Genomic DNA, 19,372 nt, shown 5'->3' with positions numbered 1-19,372 from the left:
GTTAATACTGAACTTTCCACACGCACAGCCTTTTGTCTTTTACCTCACATCTACTACATGCATGCAGCATTTTCCTGGATACACAATGGGAATCAGCAAAACCAACGCATTGAATGGCTTCCAAATACAAAATACAATTACAAATGAATGCAGCGGCTGTGTTAGTTCCACATGCAGTCCTGGTTTACATTCAGCATTTCTTACCAGAGCGTGTGTGTATCCTTGAGGTCTAACAAGAGTGTTCAGTGCATCTTCTTACTCATAAAATATTTGCAAAGCTGATCTTTTTTGTCACTAAGTGGATTATATGAAACTGACAGCAGATTGTGAAATTAAATCCACCCGTGTGGTTTCATGCATCCTAAATGGGGGTTAGCAGCAGTCAAAATATACAAGAAAAGAAGAAGAAAGGAAGGAAGGAAGGAATAAAGAAAGAAAGAAAGAAAGAAAGAAAGAGTTTCATCACCTAACACAAAAGACATTCTGTCTTCCCTGGTAGTCTCCATAGTGCCAGCCTACACACATATTCAGGCGGAGACATACACTCAGACATATTCAAACATGTACAGGCTGCAAATTGCTCATGTCTGTGACTTCCCCACTGTCTGAACAAGTGCAAGATTTTGAGAAAAAAAACCCTCTTTGCTCTTTCCAACAGAGAGATCGTTTTGTGAAGCTCCTCGATCAGCTGCACAACTCCCTGCGTATCGACCTCTCCATGTACAGAGTGAGTCTCAGCTGCTGTTATTCTTTTCTTCATACACATACAGATCTATAGCTGCAGTTCCATCCCAGTGACATTTAAATTTGTCCTCCTCATTCCCAAAAAAAAGGATGGTAGGTGTTTTGCCATCTTCTGCTGGCATTTGACTTTATTCGCTCCAATAAGAAAAAATTTTCTTCACAGCTACTCAGATGTTGTTTATTTTTTCTATCTCTTGAGTTTATTCTGGGATCACAGCAGTTTTTTCATATAGTTTTTGTCTGGATGGTGTGCTTCTGTCGTTTCAAATTAATTATGACTGTTTGCTTGTAATCAGTTATGCAGAAATAAATTGAAAGCTGAGTAAATTGGAAGCTCAATATTATGAACATTTTAAAGACAAACAAAAAGAAATCAGTCATAGAAAAATAGGAAAGATTGACTTTGCAATGCAAAGAAGTGAATGGTTAACTGAGCTCTATTACAAGTGTATGTGTGTGTGTGTTTTTTCCGCAGAACAACTTCCCAGCCAGCAACAAGGCTCGCCTCAGTGACCTCAAGTCAACGGTGGACCTTCTCACGAGCATCACCTTCTTCAGGATGAAGGTAGAAACAAAATGCCAGCTCAATAATCACCAAATGCTGAAACCAGACATCAGATACATGCAACGCTGCTTGACTGATTTCACTATGGAAGACATTATATATTTTTAAAACCTGTATTGGTTTCAAAACAGGTGAAAAAACTATAATAATAATAATAATAATAATAATAATAATAATGATAATAATAATGATAATGTCTCTCAGAGCTTTTGCTGTTGAATCCAGTCTGTTATGGGAAGATTGATCCCACAGTGGAGGACAGAGGAAAGATCGTGGATCTCTGTGTGTTTGTGTTCATGTTTTCATGTATCCATGCATGCATATTTGTTTTCTATTCCGGCTTGAAATGAAGCAAAAAATGGGTAAAATTATATTTCTGTTCATAATATATTTCCATTTGTACGTATTGGTAATGACCCTCCTACACCTTGGGATTATGTACATATTCTGGATATCATATGAAAACCATAAGTTTCATTTTTGAGGATGTTTGTGTTTTGACTTTTTATGCTTTCCTCAAAACCTTTTGTGTTTCTGCACAAGTTACATATGACTTATCTTCCCACTCCAATGTCCGGTCTCGTGCAGGTCTTGGAGCTGCAGAGTCCCCCCAGGGCCGCCAACGTGGTGCGGGACTGCGTCAAGGCCTGCCTGAACTCCACCTACGAGTACATCTTCAACAACTGTCTGGAGCTCTTCAACCGGCAGTTCCAGCCAGCCGTGCAGCCAGTGAGTTGCTAAGCATCTGCACGTTTTGAGCTTTAGCCCTCTGGACAAATGGGTCTGAGAGCAATGTTAATACTGGATATGTGTTTAAGATTGTATCTTCTTGCTTTGGGAATTTTATACTGTAAAAGTTGTTGATTCCCTCCCTACACAACCTTGGCTGATCTTCATACTGCATTTGTCCTTTAATTAATAAATTATAATACATTACATTACGTTACATATATGCTCACATATACATAACTTAACCTAACCATAAGCAAAACACTTATTTTACCCCAACACAATAATCTTTTCCTTAACCTAACTAGGTAGTTTTGGTCCCTAAACTTAATTAACCTGTGACCATTTGACATCATTAGATGCCACTTATTGGAAAGGAAAAAAAAATTCAGTCATTATCTCCTCACTCCAATGCTGATGGAAAGTCGGTGAAGTTTGGAGCTCCACAGCAAAACAGCATTGAAGCATTCTCCTAAACAACTGAAGTAAACAAGGTCTTCTTTTAAAATATTTTTTTAAAAAGACGTTATTTACAGACATTTATTTAGTTAGATTACACAAAGCAGTTTTAGGGTCTTGGAATAGTTCTGAAACCTGGAAAAAGACTGACTCAGTCGCTCATATTAATCTCAGTACCGCACATGCTGGCGTAGCCCTAATTGGTGCACTAATTAACTGAGTCTCCCTCAGCTGAAAAACACTGAATATTTTTAACCATGCTTGGAAAGATTCATGTCTTAATGTGTCTAAACTCATTAAACCAGCCTGTGCTCAGTATAAATTACCAATACTTTGCATGATAATCAAGTAAAGTCTCCTTTTCAACTTTATGGTGTGTGCAGAACCTTGTCACATAAACATGCAGCCAAAATATTTGATAATAAATGGTGTCAGCAGTGGAGGAATAATATTGTAATTATTGTTGTAAATTATTCAGGGCAGATAAATCATCGAAACACAACTGCTGAGCTCTCAAACTTGTTTTTGTTCTGTGTTGCGACTCTTCTCATAACAGCACGTGTTTCTTTTTGCATGTTCTGGAAATTTGGTTTTGGATTTTTCTTCTTCTCATAGGTGTATAAACAAATCATGTCAGCCAACTAAATACTTACATTTTTACATTTTCTGTCTTTTTCCCTCGCGCAGCCGGAGCCGGAGAAGAAAAAGAAGGAGAAGAAGAAGAAGGAAAAAGCGGAAGGAGAGGAGGGGGAGGAGGAGGAGGATGATGAAGATGAAGACGAGGAGGAGGAAGAGGAAGAGGAGGAGAAGAAAGAGGAGAGCCAGCAGGAGGAGCAGGGCCCGAGCATCCAGAATCTGGACTTCTGGCCTAAACTCATCACGCTCATCGTGTCCATCATCGAGGAGGACAAGAACTCCTACACGCCCATCATTAACCAGTCAGTACTGAGCTTTGTTCTGTGTCCTATACCGTTAAGTTGTAGGTCTGACATGGGTGAACATGTACCTTCATTTCCATTAAGTTATTGGTTATAATCGGGGAATTTTTTTAAATTACATGCAGCCATTATATCTTTTTGAAATATTGCTGATACATGTAGAATATATTGTAAATCCATCCAACTTACTTAACATTAAGATGTGTTTACAGGTCTTATACTGCATACAGTATGTGGAAAAAGTAGCATAAAGCATTTCATTGCTCCAGAAGAAGCTGCGTGTAATCTAATAAATCGCCTCTAGTGATGTCGCTCTGTGGCACTTGCATTGTGGGTAATGTCAGCACCAGGTTTTAAAAAGCAGTCCACCAGTCTAGCATTGGAGTCCTATAACACTTATTTTGGATGGTTTAAAAAGGAAAGATCAATATCAATAAAGCAGAATCAGAAATCTCCTTTTTTCTTCCTTTTCAAAACCTGCCGCCTACATTACCCACAATGCCACTGAGTAACACCCCTAGAGGCAATTTATCAGACTAAATGCAGCTTCCTCTGGAGCCACAAACAGCTGTATACTACTTTTTCCACATATGCAGTAGTGCTCCCCAAGACCTGTAAACACACTTTAATGTGTAAAATTGGTGAAGTTGCCCTTTAAAAATGCTCAGTTTATGTGTTACCGGTTGTGGTACTTCTGATCAAATACACAAAAAGCATCTGTTAGCAAGCCGAATGGCTAGCAGAATATTAACAAACAGGCATAACTACGAACAGGATAACTAAAGCTACTATTTGTCTTGTCCTGACTCCTGACTTCTTCTTCTTCTTCACTTCTAGGTTTCCTCAGGAACTTAATGTGGGTAAAGTCAGCGCTGAGGTCATGTGGATGCTGTTCGCTCAGGACATGAAATATGCCCTGGAGGGTAAGACTATGTGTGTCTGTATACAGTGTGTGTGTGTGTACCTATATGTGTGTGTGTGTGTGTGAGAGAAAGAGTAATAACTCAGACATTCTTGCTGTTTTGCCATCAACTCTCTTTCCTCTCTTTGCCATCATGTCTTTCAGTTTTGCATAAAATCGACCACTACAGCTGGAACAATGGTGAGATTGTAGACAAACATGATGTAGTGGATGACAAGATACAGTCAGAACAAACAGTAGAGGCACAGCTGCTTTATTTTTTGCCTGGTTGTCTATATTGGATCACAAGTTAGAGTTATGGAGTCCAAAAAAGCACATTTGATCAAACGTCAGCAGGTGTCAATGGAAAGCAGACTCGCCTATAGGCAGAGTTATTGTAGTTTTGTGTTTTTCATTAGCTTTTATTTTTGTTTTAAGTGCAGTTTTGTCTCCAGAGTATTGTTAAAAATGATTTGTTTAGCTTAGTTTTCATTAGTTTTAGTATTAGCTTTAAGGGTTTTTTTATATAATGGGGGGTGTTGTGCAGGGGCAGGGGGTTTAGCTATTAGTTTGATTTGGTAAATATAACAAACTTAAATAATGAATAACTTCAGCAGTGAGATGGGCCTCAGATATGAGGCTCTCCACATTATACTGTAAGCTGTTTTCAACATATATGCACATGCAACTGTTTCAAGTGAGCCATCAACATCAGATGACTGTCTGTCTCAATGGAAACCTGCTCAACTACTCAATATTCCAGCTTTTGAGTGTGTCTCGTAGAAACTGTAGAAACTGTAGAAACTGTAGTATCCTGAAACTCTCTCTAGCACACTGAGGCATGTGAAACCTAGCTCCCTCGATTTTAGATTTGTTTTTTAGTTTTTGTGAAAATGTCAAGTCTGCTCACAACAGAACACCAAAACCCGTAGAGATGCTGAGTTTTGTAGCCGAGTCAGTACACTGTCCAAAAAGTTTTTTCTAAGACGCTTTCTGACTGAAATCTGACTGACAAGTCCTGCAGCGAGACCCATCTCGAGACGTTTTTTTTCTGTGTCTACTCTACCTTCCAGCTGCACTAGTGTTGTCATCTAACTTGATTTTTATTTATGATCATTGCTTCATCAAACTTTCTTCTCTGTTTTCCCTTACCTTTCATTGGTTTGTTTTCCACCGCTGTCACCATCCCAGCTCCCACCACATTCCGCATCCGCAAAGTTGATTTCTATGCTGGTAAGACTGTGTGTGTGTGTATGAGGATGTGTAGGCATGGTGTGTGTTTTTCTAATATGTAATATGGAGAGATTCCCAACCTTTTATGCGCTGTAGAGTGATTTCATCTGGACCAGAGAACAGCGGGTTCTCCAAACCCTGTCAGCAGGCCCACTGAAACATAAAGTTTTGACACAAAGTCTACCATTAGATTTTTTGGGGGCTACTTTCCTGTTCACAAGATATTTATATTTGACCACACACAGATTGCATGTACTGCTACGTGCTTAAATACAGCATATAAACAGGTGGTGTGGCATCGGTTTACACTACATACTTGTCCCTATACAAATAAACATTAAATAAATAAATAGATACAAATATGTACCTAACTATATTAATGAGCATGATAACAATCATATGGCAGTTATGTAAAAATAGTTATTTTATTTGTTTACCAAATATCAAAATACATTCTGTCCACTTGTATCTTTTTATGTAGTCCGGCCCTGGTACTGGTACACTCGTTACCATGTTAACTGATCATCATCACTTTACTAAAATATCAGTATACTGTTGTCTGGGGCGTGACAAGCAACAATGCAGCAGAGACAGGTGCACCGTGTTCAAAGTATTTAGTGAAAAAAGTGGCATTATTATTCAGCTTTTTGCCTGTTTGCAAATCATCTCTGAGGGTTAGGAAACACTTTATAGTAACCATCTTAAATAAATTGACAATTTATACTTAATTAGATTTTAGTTAATAGTAGTTTTGCTGTTAAAAAACAGTGGAATGTTTATAAACCATTGATTAAGCAATTGTAAAGGTTTTTAAACATCAGTTGCAACTTTACAATATACAATTGCTTAGTAAATGGTTTATGAAGTAGTTTATTGTTTGTTGACAGTAAACTAAAGTTTTGGAAAAGACATTCAAACACAGAAAGGTAATATTTACATTATTAATAATGTAATAATACAAACTCATATTCATTTGATGAATCTATGTCCATAACCTAAAAAAACTAGCTCTCTTCAGAAGATGATAAGGTCCCTATAAAGGTGGCTACTTGGAAGGATCCTGCAAATATAAACAAAGTAAAACAGTATGAAATTGTGCTATCCATAACATTTCTTCCCCAAAACTACATAGTGCACCTTTACTAAAGTTTAATTGACTTTACATTTACCATTTATTAATGATGGTGTTACCAGAACCTTTGATCTATAAGATTTTTTTATTATTTATTTATTCTATTATTTATTGTAAGAAATGAAAAGGAAAAGGAAATACACACTTAATTAGCTTCCTTATCACATATCATTCCTGTTTATCTGATATCACATATATGGTATTAATTATAGATTATGATCTTACAATTACATAAACACCTCCAATTTTCTACTTGCTTTTCTGTCTTATAATGTCATTTAAGGACTACAGAAATATTTTTGACAAATACTTGGTGCACTGTGGCGCTGACTCTTCCACTTCTTACTAGCTTTTCTTTGTAATGTGGGAGTGATCCAATAATTGAAGCCTGAAATGAAATCAGACTTGCTCTCCAGGATTGCTCTTATTCTTCCATTTGCTTCCTTGTTTGTTGGTTCATAGTACACAAAGAACACTGATTGGATCTCACTACTGTGTTGAACCTTTTCGAAATTACAACTGGCCCAAGCAAGTCACTGTGTTGCTCTACTGTAGGGGTATATTATTTGTCTGACTCCCTGTAAAGTCCAAAGAACCTTTGGATTCTTTCATATTCTTGTTGTTCCCCACAATGAATTTAAGGGGACATCAAAGATCGATTTATTTATCAGTTCGACCATCTGTTACCTTTGATATCTGATGTAATGCTACTTGGAAAGTAGTCAAAACTTAGATAACAGATATATCTCAGGCTGTGGTTTGATGTTATGCTCAATATATGAAACATCTCTGATCAGAGTTTGATGAAAAGTGAGGAAACGACAGGCTCAAACAGGATGCAATCTGTTTCTTGTTAGGCGGGGACGTGTATACATAATGACTAACTGGCTAAGAACATGTGCAGGAAATTTCACTACGGTAGGGTGAAGATCTTTACCGAGTAACTGTACAGCAGCAGCTAATGCAACAGAACTCAGGAGATGAATTGTGTTGGTGTGTGTGTTCATTTCAGTGTGTTTATTTGTGTGCGTGGTCGTCATTTTTACAGAACACGAGAAGCACAAGCTCTGTAAGACTGCCGACTACATGAACCTGCACTTCAAGGTCAAGTGGCTCTACAACGAGTATGTTATGGACCTGCCCACCTTCACAGACGCTGTGCCTGAGTACCCTGGGTAAGGCACACACACACACACACACACACACACACACACACACACACACACACACACATCCAGTACATATTGAAAAGATACGTTTTTTTCCTTCGTGTTTCATGCATCAACGTTATGGTTCATGGAAGAGAAGGTTAACAATGTAGTTCTGTGTGTGTGTCTTTTTCTTTCTCTAGGTGGTTTCTTCAGTTTGTCCTGGCCTGGCTGGCTGAGAACGAGGAGGTGTCCATGGAGTTCATGCACGGAGCGCTGGAGAGAGACAAGAGAGAAGGGGTGAGTCAAAGAAACAAGAATGAGGAGGGCCTTGTGGTCGTCTGTGACTTTCTGCTCGGCATGCACATCATTATTTAAGGCTCTGCCTAAATGCCTGTTTATTTGCTTTAAAATTCCAGGATTTAATCGGTCCTTATTTAGTGTAACACAAAAATCCAAGTGAAAAGGCGGTTTCAAAAAATGCCATAAGCAGCACAGACGATTTATTGGCCGTCGAAACTGTGAGACGAACCATTATGCTTTTCTTGTGGCAATGTTCAGCATCTCCCTGTTTCTAGGCAACACGTCACAGCTGTTTCCTTCGGCGCCAGCAAACTACACAAAGCTAACGGCAGTGGCTCAAAAAGAAAGTGATTAAAGACAAACATTTCTCAAAACATGCCAATTCCATCACTCATATAATCTTGGGGTTGTAAGGAAGGCATATGTTGCTATGGAGTGAGTTTGCTGTGGGCTACAAGTCGGACCTAATATTTGTGGCTTATATTTGTTTATATTTTGGCAAATCGCCACCATTAAAAGTATGCTGAATAAAATGTTAGCTGTTCCTGTTTGCAGTGGACTTGTGGTTGTACAGACATACAGTATATCACTGAATTCCTTTGATACTGAAGAAAACCTAAACATTTTATGATTCTCAGGCAAGTTCTGGAGTCATTTGGAGGGTTTATTTTTCTATGCTCTCAACATGTATCTAGGATTAGAAATGATGTTATCCTTGAGAAGTTGCACTGAATTTCAAAATCATTGTATCATATCTGTGTGTTATGACTCAGAGAAGAAGGAGTGTGAAGGGTCAAACTACAGTCACTATCAGAACGTCTTTCCCTTTCACCTCACCCTTTATGTTTGCTTCACATCTCTCCTTCTGGTTTGAAATGCCACTGTTTAAGTGTTATTCACTTCAGTCAGTAACTATATAAAGCCTGCCTTTGTTTATCAATTTTACCAGTAATATCTTGTTGCAGAAGTCTCAGCAGTCTCACTGTTGGAAGTAAACTGAGTATTTCATTCTGAAGTTTCAATCATCTTATTTCCTGTAGACAGAAAAATGTAAACCATCAGGAACATTTTGCAGGCTTCTTAGTTTGTGTAGATGAGGCAATGTGTTTGTGATCTAAGCTACTGTGGCTTGCATAAATATAATAAATTCATATTTGTTCTATTTTTATTTACAAACTCTGAAGAACTGCAACTTGGGTCACAGTACTTATTACCAGGAGGAAATTGAAGAGAGGTGACTCACGTCCTAAAAATGTCAGGAAACAAATGTAAAGGAACACAAAGCAATTCACTGTTCACTACTGGTGATGGAAAACTGATGGGAGTGTTTTGTTTTATGTAAAGCCTGCTTGGTAACAGCAGAAGCACATCTAGTGTCTTTCTACTTCCTGCCCATTTGCTGCTGCCAGCAGCTGAAAGCACAGTGAAGCCGTACTTTTCTGAAAGATGAGAGAGAGTGAAACAGCAGTAGAAAAACTGAGCAGTAAAATGATGGCTTTCTACAGCACTGACATCCTCAACGGAATGAAAGCCCACTTCAGCCTCGTGACCTTTTGTTCACCGACTTTTTGAGGCATGCTTCAATTCATTCAGGTGTAGCAGAGTTCCACTTTTGGCCAGCCAGTCTCAGATCATCAGAATGATGGACAAGAGTTGTCTCTTGACCTCCTGATGGTCCCCAAGGTGCACTTTATCTTCAGGGACCTGCTGCGCGGGGACTTTGAGAGGCTTGTAGGTCTGGGTTGGCACTGAACACTGTTAAAACTGTGCTTTTGAGGCACTCCAAGTATCATCATTGGTCGTGAGAGAAGAGCTGCTTTTTACTGTACATTGGGGACGCAAACTGATCTGGTTCTCCATCACTAAGAGCAATTAGACCAGCAATCCCTCAACAACAGACAATGACAATGAAATCTAAGGAAAGGACTGCATTTTTTCAGGCGAACAATGACGGAAACAATCAAATTTGGGACATAAACAAACAATCCCAATGAATCCCAATCTTAAATTGAAGTTAAGTAAGCAAACTCAGATGAAATATATCAGTATGTAAATGTCTAATGAGTACAACACTCGCTCGGGAGGCGGAAGGGACGATAGAGTCAGAGCCGACAGGTGGATGCAGGGGTGGAAGTCGGGCTTTTTAAATTATATATGAACAACAGCAGCAGAGGTGGCAGCAAAAGTGTGAGCAAAGCACTGAGGGATATCTAATACAACCAAAATAATTCAGGAATGTCAGAGAATACTTCGGGCAGATATTATTTTAATCAGCACACATATTCTGTTACTCTTTACTCTCTTAAGTAGCCTGATGTCACAACTCTTTCAACTCCATTAGAGACAGATTTTATTAAGGAACTGTTAAGTGCTTATCGGCCCCTTTGGCTTTTAAAGAACCGGTTATGGATCCGTACACTGCAGGTTTCTGAGAGTAAGAGAGACGGACCACAGCGTACAGCAGGACTCAGTCACTCAGGAAATATGTGGCATGGTTCTCCTGACAACTGCAAACTATCACACCAACCCTCTGGGCACCATTTCCATTTTCATTTTAACCATTTAGCTGATGGATTTATCTGCAGGAACGTATGATTAGTGCACGAGTTCAATAAGCCCTCTATTCCCAGACCAGGCCCAACATTTCAACTGAATGATAATGATTGTAATGGGCAGAGAGCCCTGAAATCTGTGGTGTAATTACATAAGAACAGCTATGGTAGTTAGAAAAAGAAATAAGAATAGTTTGAGTAATTATTTGATCACAGGAGGGAAGAGAAGGAGAGGAAGTATGAGTCAGTAAGAAGGGACAGTACTTCTTGAAAAAAGCAGAGAGAAGATGGAGAGAGATTAAACATTAAACAACAAAATGCTCTAAAATTCTGCAATTTGTCTTCTCGTCCCTCCACCTGCAGTTCCAGCAGACGTCTGAGCACGCTCTGTTCTCCAGCTCGGTGGTGGACATCTTCACTCAGCTCAACCAGAGCTTTGAGATCATCAAGAAGCTGGACTGCCCCGACCCAACCGTGGTGGGACATTACAACCGACGCTTCGCCAAGGTGAGACGCAGGCTGCTGCACGAACATAAACAACATGTTATGTCACCCGTGTATATTATGAGCTCATAAAAAACTTGTTTCTTTCGAAAAAGTACTGTTGATAGGTCAGGTCACCCAATTTACAGAAAGTATATATTCTCATTTTGCTCTAGTGGTATCTACATTAACCATGCAGATAGTTGTGGTCTTATTTGGCCATGTCTTAAACGGTAACTCCACCAATTTTACACATTAAAGTGTGTTTAAGATGTATGTTTCTGTCTTGGCTCTACATCAGTACAATCAACACGAATAAAAACAGTTCCCCTAAGAAAGGATCGGACTAGGAACAAAATTCAGTTCTGCCAATATTGGTCTGGGTGGGGGCTGATGCCACTTCCTGCACCAGCCTCACAGTAAAGGCAGCCTATTGACAAACAGCTCTTTCTTTCAACAGCAGTGGGCTGCAACCAGCAGGTCAATTTTTTTCCCCTCAATTCTTTTTCCTACATTGCACTAGGCGGGCTGTGCCCATCTGGCATCGGCCAGAGTTGCAAAATTGCCAGTCTGAGCCTGCCTGTTGAGCTCGAGCAGAAACATTAGTTCACCAGTCGATTAATCATCTAAGGATTTTTACAGGCAGAAATGCCGTTTTCATGTTCCAACTTCTCAAATCTGCTGCTTTTCCGGTGATGGTTTTTATATAAGTATGTCTTTAGTATCCATTGGTTCCTGTCCTGTAACATGAATTCAGACTTTCAAACTTTCATCGTCTTTAAACTTTGAAAATAGAGTTTACTGTCCATGATGAAACTATAGCATAAATATGTGTTTGCTTCATAAGAGAAGATAAAGTGTTTTTCATAACTGATCATTTTTCCTGGTGTAGCTTTAAATCATCTTAATCTTAAGAGCTTTGCTAACATGAGTCTCTTGAATTCTTTTGTGCCTTTGAGGTGTAGACTGATGATTTTCATGTTCTTTGTAACAAAATGTACACAGCGTAGTGTTTTGTTGTTGGATCTCTGTGATCATATTTCTTCTACAAATTTAATGTAAGGCAGTTGCTTTTAGGCATAGCAATTAAACCTAACAAACCTTTCTCTGCAGAAGACTTGTGCATTTATATTTGAGTGTGTGTGTGTGTGTGTGTGTGTGTGTGTGTGTGTGTGTGTGTGTGGTTGGTGAATCAATAAGGGACTCATTAAATAAAGAATGGCTAATGTAAGCCATCACTCTGTGCTGTCCATCTCTCCGTCCCCGAGCCTTGACTCCCTTTTCATTTTCTGCCACTCCACTCATGTTAATCTCTCTCTCCACCTTTTCATCTCCTCCCTGTCTTATCTTTAGTTTGTTTTTCATCTTCTCCTCTACCGTCCTCCCGCCTCAGTCATCTATGCACTCTCCATCTTGTCCTTTCGATCTATATTTTACCTCAATTTCTCCCCATATATCGACCATTTTCTCTCTATTCTGCTTCATCTATTCCCCTCTCTCACCTTTTTTTTCTTTCTCTTCTCCACCGGTATGGTTCATTTTGGAAAGGTGTGAGATGACAGTAAAGACAGAGACAGCAAGAGAAGAGGGTAAAAAGAGAGACAGAGTCGTACAATATGAGGAAAATGTACTAAGTAATGCATCAGCCACAGGCTGCATGTTTAATGGATGAGTGTAAGAGGGCCGTCTGGCTGACTCAGCAGAAAGTAGGGAAATCTCTCACAGCAGGCCTGAGACGCTGTGAGCTAACAGGCACAGTTTTTGTCATTTAGACCGATGAATTAACTCGCTGAATTATTTCAAAGTACCCCGTGGGTTTTTTATTGTAAACAAACATCACATTCATTGTTTCTCACCAAAAGGCATTGTGTGTGTCCTAACAAACGCGTCAGATAGGTTATTTGCTACCTTATTAATCATTTGAAAATACTTCTTGGAATTTTTTGAGACCTGCATTTTTTCTGTCTTTTATTTGTGCATTGCTACATTACATTAAACTAAATAGTTTAAAGCTGAGGGATGTCATATAGATGCCATCACTTTCATGAGTTTTTGAGTTAAACACCTCATATGATCAAAATGGACACATTTGGATAGACCTACAACCAATCAGAGCACAAAACGTGTGGTGTGGCACTTCTTGGTTGTCTAGAAAAAAACCTCAGCAGCACTCCTCTACAGTCGCCGCCCCATATTAGATGTGGAGATTGGCTCAGCACAGGCCAGATCAGCTGGAAATCTGTCTGAACGAAAGGGACACCAGACACCAGGTCTGCCAGAGCAAATAAAACATGAGCTTGGAGATGCATCTGGCTCCCAGGCTAGCATGCAGGTGTTGTTAGCAACTGATGGTATACAGTATTTCCTGCAGTGAGATAAGTCTAAGATATAATACAGTATACTGAATGACAAAGCTCAGTCATTTTGCCTATTTCTGAGTTTAACTGCTTGATGAAGTGCTGGTCAGCCTGATTTATACCACACTACATCACAGTCACCAGTGTTGGGGAAGCTACTTAGAAAGCATAGTTACGTGAGCTACCAATGACTTTACACTGGAAGAAGTCGAACTACCGCAAAGCTACCCAAGGGAGAAATCTAGTTTGGTTAAAGGTCATATTGAACAGAGTAAACAAATCATTAAAAGTTTGTAGAAAGGTGCAGAATAAAAGTGTCTCTTTCCCTTAAAAACATCTTTATGACTGTGGATTACTCATTTTAAAATGTTTGTCAGGTCCAAAATGATTGTTTTGTTTATGTCTGTGTAAGAATTCTGTTAAGTGCCAAAAAATAAAAATAAAATACCTTTCAATTCAACTTCTAGTTTAATTAAATTAAGTTCACTACTCCCCAAACACTGTCAGTCACAGGTATGGCTCGTTACAGAACAATTTGTGGAAGTTTGCCTACTGAACTGGAAACGACATACTGTGTGGAAAGTAAGGCAATGAATTGTTTTGGACGCTTCACAATTTAGAAAAAAAAATATGATCAGTTTTATTCTCCTGGCAACTAGAACAGTGTTTTGTTTAAAATAGAAACAGAATTGGCTTGCTACACGTGAGGGCTAGTAGCCACCATGGCTGAACAAGCTGTGTAGACAGAGCCTAGAGATTGCTCATCAAGAGAGATCCGAGGGAAAAACATGTCCCTCGAGTGCCGCCTACAGTCTGTGATTGGCAGGAGGGTCACAGCAAAAACAAAAATTTTCACATAACACCTTAAATATGTTGCCAAATCAGAGAACACGTAACTCTCAGTGCATTCTGTAAACACTGTCACGCAAACAAACCCAGTTTCATCCCTCGTCACTCTGGCTAAACACACTGGACACGGCTGCCAACTGGGAACACTAATTTGTTTGATTTGTTCTGCTACTTTTCTAACCATGAGGAATGTTTATCAGACATAAATATCCATTTCCTCATATGCATTGCTCCTTCACCTCAGTGGTAGCCAGCTGAGATTTGAAACCATAGCTGTATAGTTAAGAGATTGACTCCCCTAAGACTTGAAAAGAAAAACATCCAAGTCTCAAGAGTCAGACATGCAAAAGACAGACACACACATGGTCTCAGAGTTAATATTTGATGCCTGATGTTTGAACAGCATTGTCTTCACCGAACAAATCAAACATAGAAAACTGTGTTCAGATTCACTACCCACCACTTAACATGCCCTACATGTGTGTGATCTTGTTTCCACAGACGATCACCAAAGTGCTGCTGCAGTACTCTGCCCTGCTGGCCAAGAGCTTCCCCTCCTACTGTGAGAAGGAGAAGATAGTGAGTACTGCTGCGTCACCACTTCACTCTGAGCTCATCTCTGATTTAGAGAGAGACCCAGAGCTTTGAAAGCTTGTGCGCTTTCTGTGGACTGGATTCATATTTTAGATGCTGCTGCCCACTTCTGTAACTCTTTATCTTCTGTCTATCCCTGTGTTTGTGTTCGGTTCTTTCATCGTCCTGTCATCGGCTTTTTTTTCTTTGCCTGACTTTCATTCGTTTGCTCTTGTATTTTTGCTTTCTGTGACTTTCTTGACTTTCCACTTGTCTCTCTGTCTCCCTCCTCTCGTGTTCTCTTGTTCACTCGCACCTGTTTTCTCCCTCATCCATCTTGCACCAGCCCTGTGTGCTGATGAACAACATCCAGCAGATGAGGGTCCTGTTGGAGAAGATGTTTGAGTCGATGGGAGCAAAACAGGTCAGCATTAACAGTTTCACACACGCACATAGACGCACGCACTCACTTCCGAACACTTTTCCTGCACCATTGGTTTTTAATCATCTGCCACAGAGACCTGAGAGTCTGACATTTCTCATTTCACCTCGCTGTCAGTGATTTCTCTGATGAGGTGTTTCTTTGTGGTTCAAACTCAGAAAAACTTTAAATGAAAACTTGCAGCGTATAGGGGTCTTTATAGTACGAGACAGAAAACTGCACGATTTCAACATTATCTTCTTTATTCACAAGGTGTTTTAACATTAAAGTTGTGGGAAAAGTCTGGTTGAAAGGATTTTTTTTTTACAGACCAGAGAAAAAAAAAAAATCTGTTCTACATTGCTGCCACGTCAGAGAAAGAAAATGTATCAGTAGCACCTTATAACGTGAAATGTTTGATGATATAAGATATTTCCCGTTATTACGTAATAAGAACTTATCAGGTTATAACAAGGAAAGTATTTTCACATTATGTTATTTACAGTTTACATTATAACAAGATAGATACTGTAGCCTATTGTATTAACAAGAAAAGTTTCTTTCTATGTCGTACATTTATACAAGAGAGAGGAAAACTAATGGGGGACACAAGCTCTGCTGAGAAAACCATTTATTTCAAATGGAAACATGCTGTGAACCTCCTGTTCTAAAGACTTGATACCAGTGAAAGCAGAGAACATTGAGGATAAAGTTTTAACACGTGTAATGCAGCAAAATGCACTGATGTTGTTTGGGACACTGTAGTGTTTTCTAAATTGTCGCTCACACTGTGGATGTTCCAACACACCCAACAAATGAAAGGAAACAGATCTTAGACGCTGTTCAACAAGTTGTGATCAGGAATGCAAACAGGTGACGAATGTTTTCGAGGTCGCTGTTTTTAAAAAATCTGAGCTAATCCAGAAAACTGCTTCTAGATTTTTAAATATCTAGTTGTCCAGATATTTATTCAGTGGACTGATTTGATTTAAACTTTATTTTACTCATCTGATGCAGAAAAAGCTGCTCTAGCCAATGAAATCACAGACACGAAACGCATTTGTGCACGCAAAACTTCCCTGTCCACTCTTTCAGTGGCTGTCGGTATTGGACATAGACCTAAACTTATTTGGGTCAGCTCATTGCCCTCCAGGTGTGACCTAATTTTTGTGATACAACCATTTTGTATGTATTTGGGTTCACTATGAGGAGAAGCAGCAGGTTTTTGTGTGGAAATAAATCGACTACATCTTCAGCCTTATAGCCACTAATTCTAGTGGAGAATGTTTTCATCCTTTGTTTGCAGTTGAAGGTGCAGCAGGTGTGACTTCCATGTGGCTGCAAGTTAATTTACGTAACATGACATTGAGTGTGTGTGTGCTTCTCTCTCTGCAGATAACTGCTGAGGAGGACAGGGTATGTCTAGGTTTCTGTTTTGCCCTCGCTCCTCTTTCCCCTGTAGAACACAAAAATCCATAATAAACAAGTTTATTAGAGCAACAAACACCACCCTGTACATCTTGCCAACTGTCAAACCTTCTTTTTAACAAGTAGTGTGTCTGGGTGTGTGTCTATTTTTAGGTTGATCCCAATTCACCCATAAACAAGAGATAGACTTGATCTCTTTCTCCTCCTCCTCCTCCTCCTCCTCCTTACTCGACTCCCAGTTTTCACTCCCAGGAATAAACTTTGTTTTTCTTTTCCACTGAATTTAATGTATTTGAAAACATACTGTGCTCACTACCACGTTGCTGCTTCTCTCCAAAAGCTTGAGAACGAGGAGGAACCAGAGGATTTTGATGAGGAGGTGGGTCACCAACCACAGAGCTCATTGTTCAGTTTAGATAAAACGACTGGCTGTCACAGACGGCTGCACCTAATAGCAAAAGTCATGGCTGCTGAGCCTTGTTGTGTTGTTATTGGTTACACCGCTTTCCCTGCTATGACAAGTCCAAATAGTTGCTGCAAGAAAAGGCTTGTTAGAGATTCTGAAAGCTTAAGAATTTACAAAAGATTCCTCTTTGTGATCAATTGCTTTTCTCTTTAAATAGTTAATACGTTGAATAGCAGAAAGTATGCGGACACCCACACATTACAACAGTATTTCAGTCATTTAATCCTAAAATATGGGCACTAATCTGGATTAATAATTTTTGAACCTGGGGATTTAATCCCAATTAGCACGAGAGTATAAGTGACCTCCAACACTGATGTTGATGGCTCGTAATCTGCGTTCCAGTTCATCCCAAAGATGTTGGATGGGGTTGAATTTGAGGCTTTGTGCAGACCAGTCAAGTTCCTCCCCACCAAACTGGGAAAAGCATTTCCTGATGAAGTTGGCTTTCAGCACAGGGGCATCGTCATGTTAAAACCAACCTCAGAATCCATCAGCTATCATTCGACAAAGATTTGGCCTCTGGGGGTAGCCAGCGGATCCTGATATCAGATATATGGGGCAGTATTTGCTTTGCCATGTGCCGGTCACTGTTTACAGACTGCTTAGCAACTTGAGACGTGAGATTCGAGTTGAAGTTGAGAGACGACTAATCTCTACAAACAAATATTTGCATATGAATCCAGATACATTTCTGAAAAGCTAATTAAAAGCTAAATCATTATCAGACGATGGCCGATGGGCTCCAGGATTGCATATCGGCCAATGCATTCTGCCACTTTTGCTCTCCACACAGACTGTTTGCATGTAATCAAAGCCTGCTCAAAAATGATTGGTCAATACTACTTGGAATGAAATTCAAATGTTATGTTTACCACACCGAAATATTGTCCGTTGCTGACAGATACTGCATTTATATGCAAAGATCTGTTTTCAGAGATCATGTTGAAACAAATTATATTTGTGGTTCTTCCAGTTACTTTCAAAGTAAAATCTTTCAAGTCAGATAGTAAAAAATAATTTACTGGTTGATGTAATGGTGTGAGTGTGGTGTGATGGCAGATCACATTTGTTTTTCGGGTCTTGACTGTAAATGAAAGCTTGAGCTTGTAGCCAGCAGTATTATCATTATCATAAATTAGTGTCTCATTGAGTGAATTGTTTTATAATCTAACACTAAAACCTATGTACTACGTCGTGTCCTTACAAAATCTGAGCAGATTTGTTAATGCATTATAAGACTCTCTATCATGCAATTGTTATTTTTCTGTTTATACCATTGTTTTTTTTGCCCTACATATTATATAATTTTCTTTTTTTTAATTTCCATACCATCTCCACCAGGCCGTCAGTGACAATGAAGGGGAGGATGACATGGTGGGTAGGCTGCATCAGCAAAAGCTGCCAGCAAAAACACAAAAAACACAAATATTTATGCTAACCACGTCTTTATGTTTTAATAACTGTCATTTGTTTTGGGGGTTGGGGACAATCTTTATGGCCACCAGTCAGAGGACTCCAAGGTGAGACAGGGATTCTGGGTCATTCCCACTGAGTTTTTATTCCATATAGTTTTCTTAAATCTCATTTATTATTTTTTTTCTAATTATTTTCTCATTGTTTTGTCCATTTCAACACCAGTCTGGTTGCTCAGACTCGGAGGGATCTGAGGTAAGAATATTTTTAGGGGATATGTACATTCTTTGTATGATAGTTAGTTTGGACTTCTGGCAAGTAGAAATTCACAAGTGAATCAGTCATTATTATATATGAGTGTCTTGTTTAGTGAATATGGATTGGTCCCATGGATAGCAGTATAATCTGAGAATGTTTTTGAAACTGACTGTGGCTGTGTCCTTACCAAATGTCATTACAACATTAAATGTCGATGTGAAGGGAGGGAAGAGGAAATGATTTTATAATTATAATCATTTTCCCTTTCAAGAGTTCTTTGATCACACGTTTAGACATGTCCTACAAAAAGAAACAAATGATTTTGGACAGTCTCAGTCTGGATCATAGTCAATGTGTTCTCAGCTTTTATTACAAGACTAAACAAAACAAAAATGTGCAGATTAAAAAAAAAAAACC

General features: G+C 39.1%; 1 protein-coding gene across 1 annotated transcript in view; it reads left to right on the top strand.

Annotated features, from left to right (window-relative positions):
* Window positions 1–19,372, top strand: part of LOC311260678 (protein unc-13 homolog B-like) — a gene marked incomplete at its 5' end in the record, with an annotated part of 60,534 nt that overhangs the window by 19,565 nt on the left and 21,597 nt on the right. Inside the window, 10 exons of the mRNA XM_084358824.1 lie at window positions 659–727; window positions 1,220–1,309; window positions 1,898–2,038; window positions 3,185–3,435; window positions 4,273–4,358; window positions 7,750–7,876; window positions 8,053–8,149; window positions 11,068–11,211; window positions 14,895–14,972; window positions 15,313–15,390. Coding sequence (XP_084214950.1) covers window positions 659–727; window positions 1,220–1,309; window positions 1,898–2,038; window positions 3,185–3,435; window positions 4,273–4,358; window positions 7,750–7,876; window positions 8,053–8,149; window positions 11,068–11,211; window positions 14,895–14,972; window positions 15,313–15,390 — 1,161 coding nt within the window. The remainder of the gene's footprint in view (window positions 1–658; window positions 728–1,219; window positions 1,310–1,897; window positions 2,039–3,184; window positions 3,436–4,272; window positions 4,359–7,749; window positions 7,877–8,052; window positions 8,150–11,067; window positions 11,212–14,894; window positions 14,973–15,312; window positions 15,391–19,372) is intronic.

This window comes from Pagrus pagrus, assembly GCF_965226575.1.
Source record: "Pagrus pagrus genome assembly, chromosome: 8".
In the NCBI taxonomy this organism is placed as follows: Eukaryota; Metazoa; Chordata; class Actinopteri; order Spariformes; family Sparidae; genus Pagrus; species Pagrus pagrus.
The sequence above is the reverse complement of the archived record's forward strand: the minus strand, read 5'-3'. Positions and strand labels throughout refer to the sequence as shown.